This window comes from Macrotis lagotis, chromosome 1 (genome assembly GCF_037893015.1).
Source record: "Macrotis lagotis isolate mMagLag1 chromosome 1, bilby.v1.9.chrom.fasta, whole genome shotgun sequence".
NCBI lineage: Eukaryota > Metazoa > Chordata > Mammalia > Peramelemorphia > Peramelidae > Macrotis > Macrotis lagotis.
The window spans coordinates 718,465,227-718,485,341 of NC_133658.1; the positions used below are offsets into that span (position 1 = coordinate 718,465,227).

The 20,115-nt window shown below is 33.0% G+C and overlaps 1 protein-coding gene across 2 annotated transcripts in view; it reads right to left on the reverse strand.

Moving 5' to 3' along the window:
• RIF1 (replication timing regulatory factor 1) overlaps positions 1-20,115 on the reverse strand; it is a 53,724-nt gene that overhangs the window by 6,257 nt on the left and 27,352 nt on the right. Inside the window, exons 18-34 of one of the 2 annotated variants that reach the window (XM_074216006.1) lie at positions 19,554-19,661; positions 19,089-19,238; positions 18,429-18,528; positions 17,216-17,480; positions 16,059-16,101; positions 15,328-15,530; positions 14,289-14,385; positions 13,065-13,187; positions 11,994-12,145; positions 11,620-11,697; positions 11,462-11,516; positions 8,090-11,029; positions 4,348-4,503; positions 3,989-4,066; positions 3,788-3,903; positions 2,413-2,566; positions 634-742 (exon numbers count right to left, since the gene is read on the reverse strand). In XM_074216006.1, the coding sequence (XP_074072107.1) occupies positions 634-742; positions 2,413-2,566; positions 3,788-3,903; positions 3,989-4,066; positions 4,348-4,503; positions 8,090-11,029; positions 11,462-11,516; positions 11,620-11,697; positions 11,994-12,145; positions 13,065-13,187; positions 14,289-14,385; positions 15,328-15,530; positions 16,059-16,101; positions 17,216-17,480; positions 18,429-18,528; positions 19,089-19,238; positions 19,554-19,661 (4,927 nt within the window). The remainder of the gene's footprint in view (positions 1-633; positions 743-2,412; positions 2,567-3,787; positions 3,904-3,988; positions 4,067-4,347; positions 4,504-8,089; positions 11,030-11,461; positions 11,517-11,619; positions 11,698-11,993; positions 12,146-13,064; positions 13,188-14,288; positions 14,386-15,327; positions 15,531-16,058; positions 16,102-17,215; positions 17,481-18,428; positions 18,529-19,088; positions 19,239-19,553; positions 19,662-20,115) is intronic. The other variant, XM_074216007.1, reaches the window with a different exon arrangement.

Here is a 20,115-nt window from a genome sequence, read left to right on the forward strand (position 1 = left end):
ACAATTCATTTGAAAACCCAAATACGTATATCATTTCCTGAGTACTTATTTTGATCTAAGAACTAGTTTTCTCTAGTATGAATAAACCCTACTAATATAAAAATACTGAAAAATATACAAATACAATCTTAGAATAATAAACAGAATCTTAGAATAGTAACAAGTTAATCAAAGGAGTATCAAACTTAAATATTCACAATTTTTTGCTATTTTCAATCATGGTTTTACATTTGCACTTTGAAAAGGTATTTTCTACATTTTTCCAATCAATACTCAAGTACAGGGGCAGGTAGGTGACACAGTAGATAAGAGCACTGGCCTTGGAGTCAGGTGGATGGGAGTTCGAATCTAGTCTCAGACAATTGCCACTTACAAGCAAGCTGTGTAACCTTGCACAAGTCATTTGACCCTAATTGCCTCATACCCAGGGCCATCTCCAGTTGATTCAGAAGACTCCAGAGGAAAAAGTGATAATAATAATAGTATTGCTTTTATTTCGGTTTTGATGACAGCATCAATTTCTGTTACTTGTTTGGAGAAGAGGAGGTAACAATTAAAAAAAAAAGTCAAGCTTGAAGGTTTATTTTTAATCACAACAATGGAAACAAAACTTATAAGTGAGGAGAAATATACCTGAAGCAAATGTTTCTTCATCAGGAGAAATGGGTTTGTTTTCCATTCCATTTAATGACTTTTCAGAAACCTCAATAGGGACAATTTCTTCTAGTCCTCGAGACTTCATCTTGATAGACATGTGTAGGAAATTTTAAAAATCAAATTAAATTTTTAAAAAATTTGAAATAAAACTTGAAAATCTTTCAACCTAACATCTTATCTAAAAAGGAACTGGTATAGCAGCAGTAAAGAAAAAGTGCAGAGGTCCTCAAAGGCACAAAATGTTAAGTGGGAACTGCAATGACCAACAAATTCTTGAAAAACTTTAGAACTCTCAAATGCAAGGTCCAACCACAATTTCCAAAAATCAAAACAAGAATACTTGCTTCAAAATAGAGAGGATGTGTTCAAGATACATGGTAAATGTGGAAATTTGTTTTGCTTGATGTTCCCTATAAGAAGTATTTTTTTTTTCAACTGGAGAAGGGAAGGAGAGGGCTGGGAGGTTTTTAGGTAGGGAGAAAAATAAAGCATTATATATCCCAAAGAAAATTAGTTTTAAAAAAGTAAAGATTCCAATAACCAAAGTACAGATGATGAGACATAATCACTCACCTCCAGATAGAAAGGTGATGATGATATTAAGGTCCAGAATGAGAAAAACATTTTGATTGGCTTTGCCTATGTTTACTTGTAATAAGGGTTTTCTTTTTTTTCCCCTTTTTATTGATGGGGTAAGCAAGCAAAAATGGTGCAAAAAAATAGGCAAGTCACTAAAGAATTCTAAAAATGCAAAAAGAAATACAAAAAACACAGACAAGTAGTTTTGAAAGTAATATGCTGAATTCATTATACAGAAAAATAAATCTTTAGGAAAAAATGAACTGTGAACTCTTTTCTGTCATACTAGGTGGAAATGTTCACTTTAGAAGGTATTAAGGGCAGCTAGGTGGCGTAGTGGATAAAGCACCGGCCTTGAAGTCAGGAATACCTGGGTTCAAATCTGGTCTCAGACACTTAATTACCTAGCCATGCGGCCTTGGGCAAGCCACTTAACTCCATTGCCTTGCAAAAAAACTAAAAAGGGGGGGGGCTCTCAGGGGCAGCTAAGTGGTACAGGAGAACAGAGCACCAGTCCTGGAATCAGGAAGACCCGAGTTCAAATCTAACCTCAAACATTTAATAATCACTTAATTATGTGACCATGGGAAAGTCCTTGCAAAAACAAAAACACACAATATTAAAAAGGTTTTAATAAAATAATGGGAAAAAATGGGGGTTAAAAACTGGAATGCTATAGGATATACAAGCACAGGCTATGTGGAAATGAAGTAGGACAAGGAGCAAATGATCTGAGGTCAAATAGTCAAACCTCCAAAATGTGCATGCATAAGAGATGGGGAAAAAAATCATCCCAATAAACCCCATGAGAAAATGTAGTCTGATACCACCTTATTTCATACATACATAGATACAAGACTCCTTCCCCAGGGAAAAAAGTATGGTCACTCACTCTTTAAGTGCTAAAAACTGAAATAACTATTAAAAGTTTTGGATACAGGACATTTGCATTGCCTTCAGCACCTTGTTATGTTGTAATGAATTTAGCGCCCCCCCATCCTGCTACCCTACCCAAATTCTCATAAAATTACTAGGGCAAACATTACCAATATGTAGTCATTATTCTCTGGCAGAAGTATTACAAATATACTTTTAAATGAACTATCATTTATATCTGAAGTTTCTGTAGGATATCATTAAGCACTTTAGTATATAATAATCAGTAACTACTTTTACCTGCTGCTCATGATATACTCTGAGAGCCTTCTTAACATTGGAAACTTTTGGAGAACGGATAGGAAGAGTTTTTATTTCAGTTGCTGTGAGAGTGCTTAGATCACCAATTGTCTTAATATTCTTTGCTCTAATGAGCTGTCCCAAGCCTCTAGCCCTGAATGGTAGGAAATCAGAAGGGAAAAAAGTCACTTTATAAAATCCAATTTTACATTATATTTTTTACTTTCCATTCCAACATTCTCCACATTACATTTCCCACTTCAGCTCAGTCATCTCTTACTAATTTCTCTTTACATTACTATTATATATTTTAATCCACTGTCAAGAAAAAATTTTCCTATTCAAGTGGCAAGCTGTGCTATATTCTTTTGCTTCCAAATCATTATTTATTATCTCTTGCATCTATCAAATAATACCTTTGTCTCATTCAAGCATTGTTTTGGGAGAGAGGGAAACACAAGGAAAAAGTCAAAGTCTAGAGATTATCATGAGGAATAACATGACTTCCTAACAGGTATCTGAAGACTAGAAATGTATCATAAAAACCTAAAAGTAAAATGTCACAGAGCTCTGGCTCTTGTCTTTTTGACCTCCATCTTTCTCTAACATCATGCTTCAAAACCACAAATAAGATGGCACAGATATGAATTCAAGCACAGAATCAAAGCAACAACTGCTTTTTATCTTTTTAGTCAAATAGTTCAAATATGTAAAAGATGAAAGACACCCTAAAGAAGAATAAACAAAAGATCTTAGGAGAATGTTAAGCTGTTCTCTATTTTTGGCATGCTCAAAGGGACTCAATACCTGTGAAATGATTATCTTGACAGTTTTTAAACAATAAAATCAATATGGGGGAATCAGACCCCCATGTCCTAATTTTCTTCTGTAAATATACAAGGGAACATTATACTTTGCTTCCTTACCAATCAACATCTTGGAATCACCAAAAGCAAGAAAGCATCTCTAGCACAATACAGAGACCTGACTTCCTACATAAGCTAAAAAGGTCATCCTCCTGATTTCAAATGTAGCCTCAGTAACTTCCTATCTGTGTGATCCTGGGCAAGTCACGTTAAACTCTACTTTAAGTTTAAAATGAACTGGAGAAGGAAAATGGCAAACCACTCCAGTATCTTTGCCAAGAAGGACATGACTGATGACAGCAACAACAAAATGAATACTATTTTCAAACACTACTCCATGCAGAAAGAATTAGGTTTGTGATTTACTGTTGACTCTACTGAATCTACTAAAAATTTCAAGTCTTTCTACCTAGCCATTATTTCTCTTAGTGTGTAATTGTCTGGTTTTTATTTTGAATCAGCTAACTTTAATCACTACCAGTGATTTTGATCCTACTGATTCTACTTACCACATATTTGAAGTAATCTGAGGTAAAATAATGTCAACCGGTGCTCCACAGGTTACCAAAGCTGGGTATACACTTTCATTAGAACATTGAGGAGATTCTTTGGTCATTTCAGCAATCTGAACAATTAGATAAATTGTTAAATAAATATTACACTACTGAAAACAAACATATAAAGTTACATGAAAACTAAAGAAGTCTTACTAAACACTTCTTTGAGGTCTTAAATTTAGGGCTACGTGATCCTGGGGACAGAAATCCTTTGGTTGGAGTGGTATTATGCTAGATAGGAAAAAAAAAGGGAAAAAAAGGAGAAAAACTCACTCAGAACCCTAAATGACTATATAATTCAATTTATAAGTTTATAAGTTTAAAATAGATATTTTACAAAATATTCAATGCTCCTATGAAAAATCAGATAAGGTTTTAATCTATTTAAAACAGTTCAGTAACCATTGTTTTGCTTACCATATTTTAAAAAACCCTGGAAGTCAGAAGATAGTACTTTATTTTAATCTCCAAGAAAGAATACTTTGATATATTTTTTGATACTGGTGGCTTACCTTAGACTGTGCAGTAGGAGAACTTTTAATACTTTTAACTGCTGAAGAATTATTTAAAGAATGAGAAGAATGTGATCTAATGACTGGGCTTCTCCTGTCAATATCATCTGCCAATCCTTCCTGGTAAATTGGATCTGCAAATGAAACTCGTCGAACCTAAAAAGAAATAGATACCTGATAAAATCCATTCTAATTAACACCATGACAGTAATTTTTTAAAATCTCCCCCCCTCCACGGCTAGTTTATTTTATCAATACCAAACTGGAAATTATTTCCATAACTAGGTCTAATGAATATTGTGGTTAAAGAAATTGTCTAATATTCATGCATAAATAATACTGAATCCAAAGATTATTTCACATTTAAGGTACAGGATCTATGGCTGGTTATTTTCTGAAATCAAACAATTTGGTGATGATAAAATTAGAAACTATAGAGGTCAAATCACATATTTCATTTTTTCTTTTAGAGATGATAATTTCATCATTAAGTGTGGAGTTCCATGCAAAGGAGTTTTACTTTTTCAAGGTTTTATACAGATAAAGTATAAAAACAACAGTGAGATTTGTCTGCACATTTAAAAATCTTTGGGCTTAGCTACCTTACTGAAATTCAAGTTTCCTATTTAAATATTCTGTCTCTTATAATAAGTCTAGTTGCAATGCAACAGGTTACCACCATGAGGGAGGGAATTTAATTTACAAAACAATTTCTTAGTGGAACAGATGAGATAAGCTCACAAAGTCAAAATGTTTGAGCAGCAAAAGAAATACAACTGACCTCTCCTCTACAAATTGAAATGTACCAGCTCAAATCTTAATGGAAAAATAAAGTTTAAAAAAGACAAAATGAGTAATTTTTCCAGCCTAGGTCAACCTAGGGAAGTAGATGTCTGAGAATTTTAGGGTTGGTTCTAGCTAGAATCACCTAGAGTGCTCATCAAAGGAGGACAAGAAGAAGTCTGAGATCCTGCACAAATAGATCTGGATCTTGTGCAGGAAGCAGAAATAGATGCCAACAACTGTTGCTCACTACCCAGTGTTAATAGATCCAATCCAAAATGTAGATGTGGTTGATCAGACCACGTAATAGTCATTGGACTTTAGCTGTGTACTAATCAAAGAACATCTTAACTTCAGCTCAATCAGAATAAGTGACCATATAAAGACCCAGTCCAAAGTAGAGCCTGCAACTGTCACCTGTGAACTTTCCAGGTAACTGACAGTCGTTGTCCATCAATCTACTGGAACTTCAATCAAAGCCAAATAGTTGCATTGCACTGAAGTCAAGAAAATTCAGAGATGACACAAGAAATGCAGAACTCAGACTTCATCACTGATCAGATCATTTTAGGTGCCCTGAAAAAGGTCATTGAAACATTCTTACTCTATAGTATATGCAGAAATGCTCTTTTGGGGGCGGGGTGGGTGGGTGTTTAAGTTCAGAATAAAACAAATTAAAAGGATAATGAAAACATAGTATTGAAAGAGATGACCCCATTCTCATATTTTTCATGTAATGACTTATGTACCCATGTTATGCATATACCATAAGATGTTAGTTTAAACCTTTTTTTGCCAGTTGATTCAGCAATACTTATTAAATGGCAATTTTGACAATATTGTAGAAACGATGAAGGTAAGTGATAAGGTGCTATAATATAATCAGGTAGAGTCAGAATTGATTAGATGGTCAGACTTTAAGAGCAATTCTTAAGGTAATAATAGTTTCATGGCAAGACTTATTCACTATGCAACTCCAGGGATAAGAGCTTGGTCCCACACATAGTAGATTTCCACCAATAGTTTGGATAAAGGCTCATCAAATGTGCCAAGTGATGCAGAGCATTCCATAACAATGGAAAAGAAAGCTAACAATGGATGATAAAAATCAGGATCCAAAAAGGATCTTAAAAGGCTAGAGCATCAAGTTGAATTTATTAAAAATGTAAACTATTAAAGGGAGATATAAATGAATCAAGGAGGGACAGCAGTTGCTCTGAAAAAAAAGACCTGGGTGTCAAAATGCATTCAAGTGCAATTAATTAGTAGGTTTTTCTATGCAAGGCAAGTTAATCTGCATTAACTTTGCAGGAATAGGGAGGTGATTCTCCTACTATACTCTGCATTCAGACCTGGAAATACTATGTTTAGTTCTGGGCACACACTTATGTTTTAAGAAAAATACTGTTAAGCTAGAGAATGTTAATTATTATCACATAGGATGGTGAAAGTCTTCCATTCTCTGTCATATAAAGTCAGGTTTAAAGAACTAGCAGGTTTAGCTTGGATAGAAAGAGGAATAGTGGCCATGATTATTCTCTTTGAGGGATGTCAAGCAGGAAGAACTAGACTTGTCTTCTTTGGACTCACAGGGGGAGAACAGTGAAGAGTGGGAGGCAGAACTGTAAAAAATCCTAGGCTTTTTTCAGGGGAAAAAATTCTTTACAATTAGAGTTGTCCAAAAGTGGAATTCACTTCCTCCAGAGATAGTAGATATCCAAGGATTGGGAGCCTACTATCTTAAAATGAATTCATTTCTTTTGGTCAAGAGGTTGGAAGAAGAAAACATGTAGTTTTATGGTTGAACTATTTCTGATTTCAAAACTGATTGATTTTCAGAATATCAAAGACTAACATTTTTAAAGTTCTAAAATGACTAGCTATGCTTTACAATTTGTATTTGCTTTTGCTTTGTCCACCAAACATTTCAACATAATGAGGAAAAAAGGATTTGTAATCCTGTGTCTGAGGTCACATCTCAAATGAGCTATTCCCAACTCCAAATCCAGATCTTTAACCAACTCATTGCACAACTTAAATGTCTCTAGAAATCCTTAATACAGTTTTTGGTGAAAGGCAGATATGTACAATGCAGAAGGGCTTTAGGAAATAAACCAAGATACTGAAGGTGAGGCAAAATCCCTAAGACCTCAAAATGCTTCAGGTAGTTTGATTTAACTAACCTACTCAAAGAAACTTGACTATATGAGACTAACTTCACTAAGCAATTTTAACACAAATTTTACAAATTAAACTGACCAAAGATTGTAAAATTAATGATTCAAACAAAGGAAATTAGTTGTAAAGTCACTGAAACAGGGGTGATATTTGGGTTATATGGAAGTTAAAAACAATACTTTATAAATTATGGAAATCCCAGATACACCACATCTATGTAGCAGTAGTCAGAATCCCAAACTCTAAAGATTTCAGATTTTTGTCATTCAATTTTTTACCTGAAGCAGCAGGTTATAATATAGAAACAGGATTTAGATATGGAGGGGCACAAAATTATGTAGTATAATCCCCTTCTTTCACACTTGAGGAAAGCTGAAGCTCAGAGAAGTGAACTGCCTAAGAACAGTAATAACTGGCAGAACCAAGATTCAAACCCTACTCCTCTAGCTTCAGGGATATTGGTCTTTTTCTAGTATGCTGCACTAAGCTCTATAACATTAACAAAAGCTAATGAATGAGACGTCATGAAATTCTTCCTGTTTTGTTGAATTAGAAAATTTTTTTAAGGAGTGACTACCATTAGGCCCAATGATCTTCATTTTGTCACTACAATCCAGTGTAGGGTTTAGGTTGAGGTTGAACTAGGTAACAAGTTCCTTATGGGCAAAAATCCTACAAACCTATGTATGCTGGAAGAAAAGTATGGTGATAGATCATATAAATTCATGGATACCATAACATATATATCCATCCAAAAAAATCAGTTTTTACTATTGCCTACCTTATTAAGAGGTGATGGGGCCTCATCTTCTTGTTGTCTTTTTATTCCTCTCTTCAAAATGCTTGTAGAGGGAGAAGCCAAAGGAGACCAAACACAGCGTGTGTGCACTCCACTTGGGCTATCATTTTCAGGCTGAGTGTCTACCACCCGTAACTTCTGAGGAGAAATATTACTTTCTTCTGTTACCAACTCAGAAACATTTGCAAATGGTTTTGATGGTTCCTCTGCAGTATCCTGAATCTTCTCTAAAATTTCATCATTGATTCCTTCTGCCTCAACATGATCTTGATCTAACTTAGTTTCTTCAGTATCATCAAGGTCTGCTTTTACCTTTTCTAGTGTGTTTGATTCGGCTTTTGTTTCTATAGTATTTATTTTCTCAAGTGACTCAAACACATCAGTTTCAGCACTTGCTTCAAGTGTTCTGGCCAGAGCACTACCTATCCCAGCCTTGGTATGAGGAAATATTTCGGTTTGACCATTATTTGCTCCAGTCTCAGGCTCCATGGCATTTTCCTCAATCCTCACCTCAGGGATATCCATATCAGCAATTGCCTTAAACTTGTCTATCTCAGTTGTAACAATAGGTTCATGTTTTATTTCTATTTCAGGATCAGATGTGGCCTTTACTTCAAGTGTAGTATTTCCATCATCAGCATTCTTTATTTCTAAGTTCTGACATGTTTCTTCTTCTAATGAAGTTACATATTCTTTGCTCATCTCTAGAACAGATTTCTGTTCGAAAAAATCTTGAGAATTATCAATTGGTTGATCAGAATCAGTTATTTTATTAGTCTGATCAGAAGATTCTTGCACAACAATATCTGATTCATTATTAATGTCACAAGTTTTGTTTTCAAAGTTTATACCTTCCAAGGGAGGATGATTCTCAAAATTACAATTTTCTTTCAGTTCATTTTCTTGTACAGTCACTGAATCATTCAAAGTCTCAGTCTCTTTATTGTGAAGTAATGGTACAACGGTACAAGATTCATTTAAAGGTTTTGCTTCTAAGTCTGTGTCCACATCAGAAATTTCCAAAGAACACTCAGTAGCCTCTAAACACACCTTTTGTGATTCATTCGTTTTTACATCACAATTATCTGTGTTTTTTAGCGAAGCAAAGAAATTTTCCTTAAGTTTTGACTTTTCTCCACAACAATCACAACTCTTTGATCTTCTCACCCTCCTACTTCTTTTGTGAAGACATTCAATTGCCTGTAGGGGTTTTTCAGAAAGCAAAGAGGTATCAGACATATCAGATACATCTTCCCCAGGAGAAACAGCATTATTGTCCATGAAATCTTGTTTATTAAGTTTTTTATTTACATTTCTAGTCCTTAAAATTAACTCTGGCACACAAGAGTTTGTAACAGAATCATCAGCAAATATGCTGGTTTTATTTTTCTCCTCATTTATGTTGTCTGTATCACTAGAAACTTCTGGTGGGTCTGTAGATACTACAGAATCAATAATTGAAGAGTTCTGTTCATTGCTCATATCAAAATTTTGAGATGACAATCTTGCCTCCATCTCCAATTCAGAACTTGTTTCACCTTCATTTTTTGTTTCAGAGCCTGCATAGTCCTTACTTCCTATTTTCCCCTTAGCATTTTCATTTTCAAGACAAGTACTCTTATTTTTCCATTTTCCAGATTTTTTCTTACTAGAAATTTCATCTTTGGTCTCTGAACTATCAGATTCAGAGTTTTCAATACTGGAAAGCAAACCTTGGGATGCTCTCCTTGTTTGATACCTTGTTCGTCCTCTTAATGGTTTCTGAGAGGACTTATCTGAACTACAGTCCTGCAAATCATCAACATTTGTTTTAATACTCTCAAATTCAGGTTTTAATTTGTTAATCTCAATGCTAGTTTGTTCTGAAGTTTTTTCAAGTAAATTGTTTGCTTTCTTACTTAAATGTTCCTGTTCTATATTTTTTTCAGAAACTGATTTTTGCTTTTGTGATACATCATCTTTTAGTTGAGACAGCTTCTTCTGAACAGACTTCTCCTCTTCCTTTCGCCTTTCCTTTTTATCTTGACCATTTTCTTTATCTAGTTTATCTGGAGTACATTCTATATCTGAACGTCGTCTTGAAGACCTTCTAAGTGTCTTTTGATTAGATGATACTTGCATGTGACCATCATCATTAGCTATTTGGTCTATTGTGGGTATTACTTCTGGAGGTGTATTTTCTTTGGATTCCAAATTATTTCCTAAATCATTTCCTTCTGAGATGTTATCTACTATTTCAAGACTTTCAACTGGATGTTTAAAATTTACTTCTTCACATTCTGATGCTTTAGTTTGAGGAAGCATATCCTGGTGTTCCTCTGATTCCAGGGAATCAGCCGACTTACTTTCTACAGGCATTATAGAATCACCAGATTCTTGAGCATTTTTTTCTTGTTCTGACCTTAACAACTTAGGTCTTTTACTTCCTGTGTGTTCCGTTTTATTCGGTCTTCGAACTGTTTTTTTGGCTCCACTGGCAAGTTTTTCTCTATCAAGTTTTAAAATATTTATTTCTTTGGTCTTTATTTTGACTGAGGTACTTGCCAAATCTACATTTTCTTGGTTCTCTGACACTGAAACAGCTACTGACATAGTATTCAAGACAGAAGGACTAAAGGGTCTATTTTCTGACATATCAAATTTTTCCAAAGTAATAAAGGACTGTCTTCGGCTTATAGTTCCACTAGAAAATGAGCTACTGCTGTTATTCAATGTGTTTTCACTGATGCATGTGTTTTCTCCTGAAGGCTCCTTTGAAACAATTTTAGAGGTACTTTTTTCAATGTGCTTTTTTATATTTAATAATATAGTGTTCTTTTCATGGCAACTCTGCGTCTTTTGTTTGGGTTTTTCAGGATGCTTCTCAATACCACTATCTATTGTGATATCTTCAATGTTGTTTGTTGCAACACTCTCTTCTTCCTGTACAGAAAGTAAAATTATTTTATTCTGAAAGTCATGGCCTTGATGAAAACCTTAATTTATGCAGAAAACATTTAATATTACACATCCTATTAAAAGTAGTTATCATGCATTAATTCAAATGTTGCTAAACCTTCTAATTTCTTATTTATAAAATGGTGAAAATATTTGCACAGCTAGTTTCATAGGAATGTGTTCTAGAACTACAAAATTATGCTACTATTGTTAATACACGACAAAAATGATTCTTCTATAGTTGAAGAATTTTAGAAAAAATCCACTTAGAAGATAGATTTAGATTTAATAAACACATGGAATCATGGTAATGAGTTCTTTTAATAGCATTAAACAAAGATTATACTATCTGGGAGTGAAGCAAATATCAAGATATAAATGTCCACATCTAAAATCTCCTAAATAAATTAGCTATACCTTTGTGATAATCTCTGATTCTTCCTTTGGTTCTTCAATTAAACTTGGATTTTCCCTATAGTAAATGAATATGCAAGTTAAATTTTTGTTGGGCTTTTGATTATTTGAGAAATCAGAAAAGGTTTTGTGGAAGGCTTACCAGAGTTTTGATTACTTACAAGGTTTCTTCTTGAGTATGGTAAGAAAAACTATCTTGTGATACATCCAGATTATTATACAGAGTAGGAATATCGCTTCTGTAAAGCAAATCATTTTATAATAAAATGAAGAATGTTTCAATGAATATTATATAGTACAATTTGCAAAGAAATGAAAAAAAAAAAGTACAGATTCTTTCCCTCTACAGTAAAGCTAACAAGTTAGATATCTGCTAACAGTATTGAGTGCTATTTTGCCAATTACAGTATAGTCTTTGGTTAGTTTTAGTACAAAAAGGATTTTACAACAACAAAATAGCCTTCAAATTTACAAGGTAAAAATCAATAGGAAAAATTCATTAATGTTGTCAATAATATCAATTAGGCTTACAAACCTCTTAGTTCGAAGCACTTCTTTTTGATGTTCAGTTAGAATTCGTTCCTTTGTTTCTTTCTCATTGGGAGGTATAAACACAAAATCAACAGATGAACAATCTTCCAAGATGACTTCATTTTTTAATTGAGGAGACAAAAATTCTAGTTTCATCTACAAAAAAAAAGTATAGTATGTAACTTTCAGGTTTTAAATTTTTTTTTATTGCAATATCTTAGTTTAGGCTTGGAGCCCCAGGGATAGACTAAAATTCTAACCTTATGCTCATTTTATTTTTGTTATTGTCTTCTTTTTAGTCCTTTAGCATTTTTTAAAATAAAGCTGGTTTTAACCTAGATTAAAGCATTCTATAAATCTCAAAGTTGTTGTATAAAAAAAATAAAAACAAAGATTTTAAAGATAACCAATGATTAGACATTTTTCTAAGGCAAAAACATTTGTAAATCTGGGCATCATACATGGGTTTATTGGCAATTTACCTGCCTCTTAGCTTTAATTTTTTAAAAAAATAGGCTCATCGTTAGGACTAAAATGTAATTCTCCTTAAAATGTAAAATGAGAAAATGTCAGTTCCCAGTATTTTCTGACATAGTACATTACAACTAATGAAAATAATTATGGAAACATTTTCAAGCACTAGGGAGTGTATGGAGTCTGGAAGATTCAAGTTCAAATTGAGCTTCAAGACATTTACTAATCACTGATCAAGTCATTCAACCCTGTCTGTCTCAGTTTCCTCTTCAATAAAATGAATTGGAGAAGGAAATAGCAAACTATTCTATATCTTTAACCAAGAAAATCCTAATGAGTCACAGTCAAGATATTATTGAAAATTAAACGATAACAATAACTGAAACATCTATATTACTTGCTAATGTGTACCACTAAGTTAATAAAGAACTGTCCTCTTATTTCCCCCAACTTCTGTAGTCTTCTTTGATCATCTCTAATCTGTTTTCAAGCCTCTCCAAAATCCCTCTAAGATTTACTTCCCAACAACAAAAAAAAGGCAAACTTAAAAGTCTATTACAAAAAAAATAGAGTCTATTACATCCACTTTAAAGTACCTTACCTTAGATGGTGATTTAAGATCTTTTCCTTTCAGATTCTTTGCATTTAATGAGAAAAAATCTTTTTTTCCACAGGAGGGTATATCCATACCACTTATCTTTGCATCTAATTGTGAATTTTCTGTCTGTTTTTAAAAAATGTTAACATATTTCAAAATTTATAAAATGTGCTACTTTTGCCTAATGCTATTTATACTATTCTACAATATAGTTTTAAATTATTTCAAAACCATATCCTAAACCAATGATGTAACTGAATTAAAACCAGGATTGAGAGGCTCAAACAAATCAATCTGATTTTCTATTAAATAATACCAAGAGTAGTGGTTTCATTATTTTGTGTAACCTTTAAGAGGATCTAGCAACATCTAGACATATGTGGTATTACAAAAGTCAATTATTCAAATAAACATTTTTTTCTCATTTTAAGCTCAGACATCACCCTCAAGGGTCAAGAACTCCTTAAAAATTCCAAATAAGCATAAAAGAATTATCGACCATCAATAAAATATAAAAATATCAGGAGCAGCTAGGTGGTGCAGTGGATAAGAGCACCAACCCTACAGTCAGAGTACCTGAGTTCAAATTCGATCTCAGACACTTAATAACTTCCTAGCTGTGTGACCTTGGGCACATCACTTAATCCCATTGCCTTAAATATTTTTTAAAAAAATCTCAAAACATCTTATGATATCAATATGAGATCCATTAGAGATATGTTTTTTGGTCTTTATTATCCTTCTCAGGGGATAATTCCAACCCCCTCCTAAAAATTACTCTATTTTTGTGATGCTCAAGTATTATACTGGCTGGAACAATAATTCATAAATAACCAGGAACAGTTATTCAAAGATAAGGCTCAAAACAAACAAAAAGATACTTTTTAAAATACATTCATTCCCATAAAGTCAGAAAATGTTTTTTTCTGTTTGTAAGATAATCAAGATTAAAATAAAAATATTCAAAGCCATACTCCATACACTATAACTATCTTCCACTTTTTCAGCAACACAGAATTAAATTTAAGAACTCTCCTATATCAGTGGTGACAAACTCAAATAGGTGTTTGGAAAGTTACAGAATTCATGCTTACCCGGTTCAGGAAACAGAATTATTTTTGGCAGGTATGTGTGGGGTGTAGGATGGGGTGAGTAAAGCATCAGCTAACTCAGTAATTAAAAAAACATAGTAATTAAAGAATTTACAACAAAACAAGTAGTACTTACTCCTTCTGAAGAAAGGCCATCAGATTCCTCTACTGGTTCAATCTCAAAACCAGGTAACAAAAGCAAACATTTCTGTTTGGCTTGTTGCAACACAGTCCTTCAGAAAAAAAGGGGGGGGAGGAAAGGGTGGAATAATTAATAACCACAGTTATGATCTAAGTGCAAACAAGTGCATTTGGATAAGAATCGTAAGATGGGGCAGCTAGGTGGTACAGTGGATAGAGCACTGGCCCTTGCTGGAGGACCTGAGTTCAAATGTGACCTCAGACACTTACCTAGCTGTGTGACCATGGGCAAGTCACTTAACCCCATTGTCTTATGAAAATCAAAAAACAAAAGAGTACTTAAAAAAAAGAAACTTTTCCCCTCCCCTTCATCAAAAACTTACTAAATAGGCACATCAACACAATTAAATTCACTGTCCAGAAAGAACTTAATTGTCTATGAATATGGATACTTTAATAACTAAAGTGACAAATGCTACCAAGTAACAAATCCTAAAGCAAACAAAAATTATCTTTTAGTTTACTATATATATATGTTAAGTTGACAAATACAATCAAAATATTTTCACTTGGGTAGAAACGAATACAAGTCTAAACTCAGCTTTTCCCTCCCTTTCTTTTTTAGATAAGAATTTCCCACTCCCAGCCTCTTCACTATTCTCCCTATTAAAATCAAGTTATGATTTATTCATTAGCAACTTTCACTTAATTTGTATGATTACCTCTGAACTTTTACCTATGATATCAAGCTGAAATAAAAACTGGGCTATTAATCCATGTATAAAGAGCCCTGCAGACCAGCGACTTAGTTTAAAACATCTATCTCTCTAAGACAAGGATAAATTCCCAAGGACCCTGGATAATGATAGTAATGAGACTTAAGAAGTTCAATCACACAGAATTCAGAATCACTTTTATTGACTCTTAAGGTTTATTAATGTAAACTCAATAATAATGTCATCTCTATCTAGTCAGAATGTTCATTTAGGACTTTAATCTATTTAACATTATTGTAGAAATTAAAATTTTCTTACTTTAGTTCTTCAGGGTACTTCAGCAGAGTCTCTTTGGCAAATGTGTCATTCCAGAACTGAACACTCTGTTTTCGAATCTGTTTATTTTTGTGCAGAAATATTATGCACAATAATGGGGAGAGTTGTTCTAAAAGTTCACTGTTGTAAGGACCACTGTAGTGAAATTGAAGACATCTAAGAATCTCGCTCAAGAGCTTTTCTAACTAGGAAAAAAAAGCATATAATTTAGAAATATTATTATTTAAGCTAAAATAAAACAAAACCCCAATCAAATACTAATTTCAGGATACAATTTATTCCTATTTAATTTCAAAAATCATAAAAAGAATTAAAATATATGGTTTAGGGGTGGCTAGGTGGCACAGTGGATAGAGCACTGGCCCTGGAATCAGGAGTACCTGAGTTCAAATCCGGCCTCAGACACTTAATTATTACCTAGCTGTGTGGCCTTGGGCAAGCCAACTTAACCCCATTACATTGCCAAAAACAACAACAACAAACCTAAAAACAAAGATATGTGGTTTACAACTATATATTAAAAAACAATCTGAACTTATTAAAAAATTACATGAAACCAAAGCAACCTGGTCTGTGATTCTTTTTAGACAACTTTACCACCATCCATCCAGGAAAAAACTATCAGAAATTATGTTTATTTTTTGAAGGATTTATAAATGATAGGGAGAGAAGGAAAGCACAAAGAAATGGTAAAATCTGTCATAAATTTTTACCTTATTGTTGAGACAATTATATACTTTTGGCACATCACTAAACCTAGGACCCAAAAAAGAAAAAAAAAAAGATTTAAGATGGAAGAAATGATTATCACTTGACAATTCAGGCTGTAAATATATGGGAAACTATATCCTAACTAAATGGTTGGTAAAATTCTACTTCAGGCTCTATTATTACTAAAACCCCCAACAGTAAGATTTTTAATAAACCTAAAAACAGAATGTACAAATGTACAAAGACTTATAATAAGGAGACAGCTAGGTGGTGCAGTGGATAAAGTACTGCCCTCTGAAGTCAAGAGGACCTGAGTTCAAATATGACCCTTGGACACTTAACCTGGCTATGTGACCTTGGGGGCAAATTACTTTAGTGCCTTGCAAAAACCAAAACCAAAAGAAAAACCAAGACAATAAAACAAATATTTGTTGTTGTTCCTTTTCTTTAAATTTCCTTAAAATAAGAAATGTTTTAAGATATTAAGAGGAATTCTCCATAAATCATAGATTCTAACTATAGCAAAAAACTAGGATGCAATTAAATTTATTTTAAGCCAAATATCCTTTCTTTTTCAGGTCTCTCCCAATTAATTTCCAAGTCTGGATACATGACTCTTTGCATTTTAGATAATGCATGACAGATCATACTACCATAGGATTGCAAATAAAAGAGACCCCAGGGGCTATTGGTTTAATCCATTCATTTTCTAGACAAAAAAACTCAGACCCAAAGTGGTTAAGTGCCTTGCCCAAATTCACTTTGGTAGTAATAGTCATTTAGGAATTGAACTCGGGTTCCCCTGAATTCAGAGGCAATTTTTTAAAAGCACATTATCATGATAAGATAAAAATACTAACTTTTAGAACTAGAAAGATCTCAGATTCAGATCCACCATTTTATAGATTCAGAAATAGAAGACCAGCAAAATGACCACCTCAAGGTCTTACTGGAAAGCACTTGAATCAGTACTCAAAAACTCACTCTTTCTTCAATCCTATTAATCTTTCAAATATAACATATTTAATAATATTATTATTACAGCAATTAGTCAATAAGATGAATCTACTAAATAATCTTTAAAAATTTGCTTTCTAGAAAACATGTATTTACAAATGTAATTTTCTCCAAATTTCTGCATAAAGATCAATATACTTACTTTGAATTTTCATATAACAATGCAAGATGCTTTGTTAAAGTTGCAAAGATTGTTTGTATCACTGAAGGCAAAGACACATGGCCAAGAATATTAGAAATTATGCTGATAATTGAACTACCCACAGAAAGGAGTGTTTCTGAATTAGGATCTTTGAAGCTGACATTATGGAAAGCATCTATCATCTTCAGGATAACTTTAAATAAAGACGTCAGCTTCCCTAAAGGTTCTTTTTTTTTCTTTGACCAATCTGATGGAGTCTGTGGCACTGAAAATAAAAGTAATTTGGTTAAAGATAAAACCCTTTTCAAAACTTATTCTTTCACAGAATATTTAGTGTATTGGCTCCAAGATAAACAATAGTTGAAACAAGTTTGGATAAGTCATACTTGTCTAAATGACTCCCTATAGTCTACAAGTTTGCATATCAATAGACAAACAGCATTAAAACTTAAGGTACATACTGAAGATGAAATGAGTACAAACATTTCTCACTTTTTAAAAAAGTTCATAAGTAGGTTTTATTGTTAAAGAGGTAATATCTTCTTGAACCTTAACAACAATCTGGAAAATAAGACAAGTGGCATTTTTCCAAATGAGAAAGGTCTCCAGCATGAAATTACTCTTTGCACTAAACTACATTGTGTAGGAGTAAAATAAACAAGAAGTTTTTATTAAATGTCTATGTGAAAAGGAAGGACAATTTTAACAAGCTTAAGTCATGTATTCTGTCCTTGCTGAATTTAATATGACCACTGTGGAGATTCAGTGATAAATACCACACGGTATATCTGAAGTGGTAAATGAATTGGTGGGACGAATACTTACTATAGAATGATACTTGAAGGAGTAATAAGCACAACAGAATTCTGAACCATATAATTTACTGAAGTTACAAAACGTTCAAAATTTTATTTACAGGATGTTCAGAAGAACTCTTTTTAAATGAAACTTGCAACTACCTTTAATCCTTGGGTACAATATCAAAGGCAGTGGTTCAGTCAAGTAAGCTAGATAGATCCTTGGGATATGAAATGATAGATTTAAATTATTTAAATTTTTTTCCAGATTTCTAAATTAAAGATAAGAGATTACCATAAATATTCCCCATGTTCAGAGAAAAAATTAATTCAAAGACAATTATGAAGACAAAAAAATTAAAACATAATGTATCTAATTACAGAGCACAGAAGAGAATAAATGCATCAGTACTCACATTTAATTTGGGGTTGATGTTTAGTATTATATGGTGAAAAATTGATGCATTCAACCATTACTACAGCTACATTGGCAATCCTATCCAAAAAGGACAAATTCTAAGGGGAAAAAAAAAAACTTATATTATGAACATCAAATCATTAATGAGCAAAGTATCTTTAGACTCAATGAAAAGCAGGTGAGATTGTCAAAGGTGATTAGTATCATCTGTCTCATGTGGTTGCCTTTGCTTCTCCAATGATTTATTTACTCTTGTACCTTCATAGCCTAATTGGAATCTCTAATTAATCTCTCTCTAGGTCATCCAAGCTGTAAAAAGGATCCCATTTGGCTTCCTATGACTAAGGAAGACATCCTAGTTGTTCTACCCTGTACCCACATAACCTTTATTATTCTGAACACCTATCCCATTATTAGATGAATCCTCCTACCTAGAGACTCACCTTTCAACTAATTTCCAACCACTCCTCTATTTATGACTTAACAGTTCTGTAACTATTTCACACATTCAATTTCTGACCAATCACCCACTTGTAAGACTTCTATAATTTACCTAATTTGTTTTCATTAAAACCAATTAGTATTAGTGTGACCTTGGGCAAGTCACTTTAACCCCCCCAGCCTTGCCTTCAAAATTATTTAGTTATAAAAAACATACTTCAAAGGTGCTGTCATCTAAGCCAGACATCATCTTTAGACAAAGTTCATCACAGCATAAATTTTCCTCTGCCGTTGTTACCAAAGCAGCACATCGGGCAAATGTTCGATACAATTCTGACCAAGTTCGAAATAAAGACTTCATAGTCGGCTTTAAAAAAAGCAAGTAGAAAAACATAATGAATGGAAAACTTAGGACAATGTCAAATTCCATTTAACTGTATAATTCAATCATCTCTGTTAGCTAAAGAGCTATATCAATAGTATCCTGAAAAAAAAGTAAAACAGAAGCAATTTCAGCTTTAGCCAGTCTTTATAGAACATAATTAAATCTATCTATTAAAAAGGAAATAATTATCAGGAATTGTGTATGTATAAAGTCATGTATCCAATTCTAGATTACATCCTAAAACTTTCCTAGAAAACATCATTTCTCCCTTAACCCATAAATAATCCATAAACTTACCAATGGAAACTCTTGGGCTGGAAAAACATGGGTTATTGGTAGCATCAATGCATTATAGACAGCACTGAAATTGTGCTCCAGTGCATCTCCTTGATTTACTTCATTGGTCTGAATAAAATACAAAAGGAAAAATGCTATCCAAGTTGCCAGGATAAACAGCCAATTTGACATATGATAAGCACTAGAAAAGTTTAAAATGGAATAAATTCTAACATGGAAACTTGTTTTCTTTCAAAAACAAAAGGGTAAATAAGCACAAAATAAGCAAAAATAACCTCTATATAATCGTCTTTTTTTGTAGAAAGCAATGAGACAAACTCATGAGAAAAACTAAATTTTTTGAGGTACAAAGCTATTCCAAGAATTCATATACCAGATGAAATATATACATAAAATCTAGCATAATATTCTAATTTATACCTTCATTGGTCTCAATACAGTAGAAAAATGCTATTCAAATAAAAGAGCTATTAAAGCAACATGAAAAGTTACTACAAAGTGATTTTTTAAAAAGAAAATCTGGGAGATTCCAGGACAACTTTCTGTATTGTTTCTTTAGAAA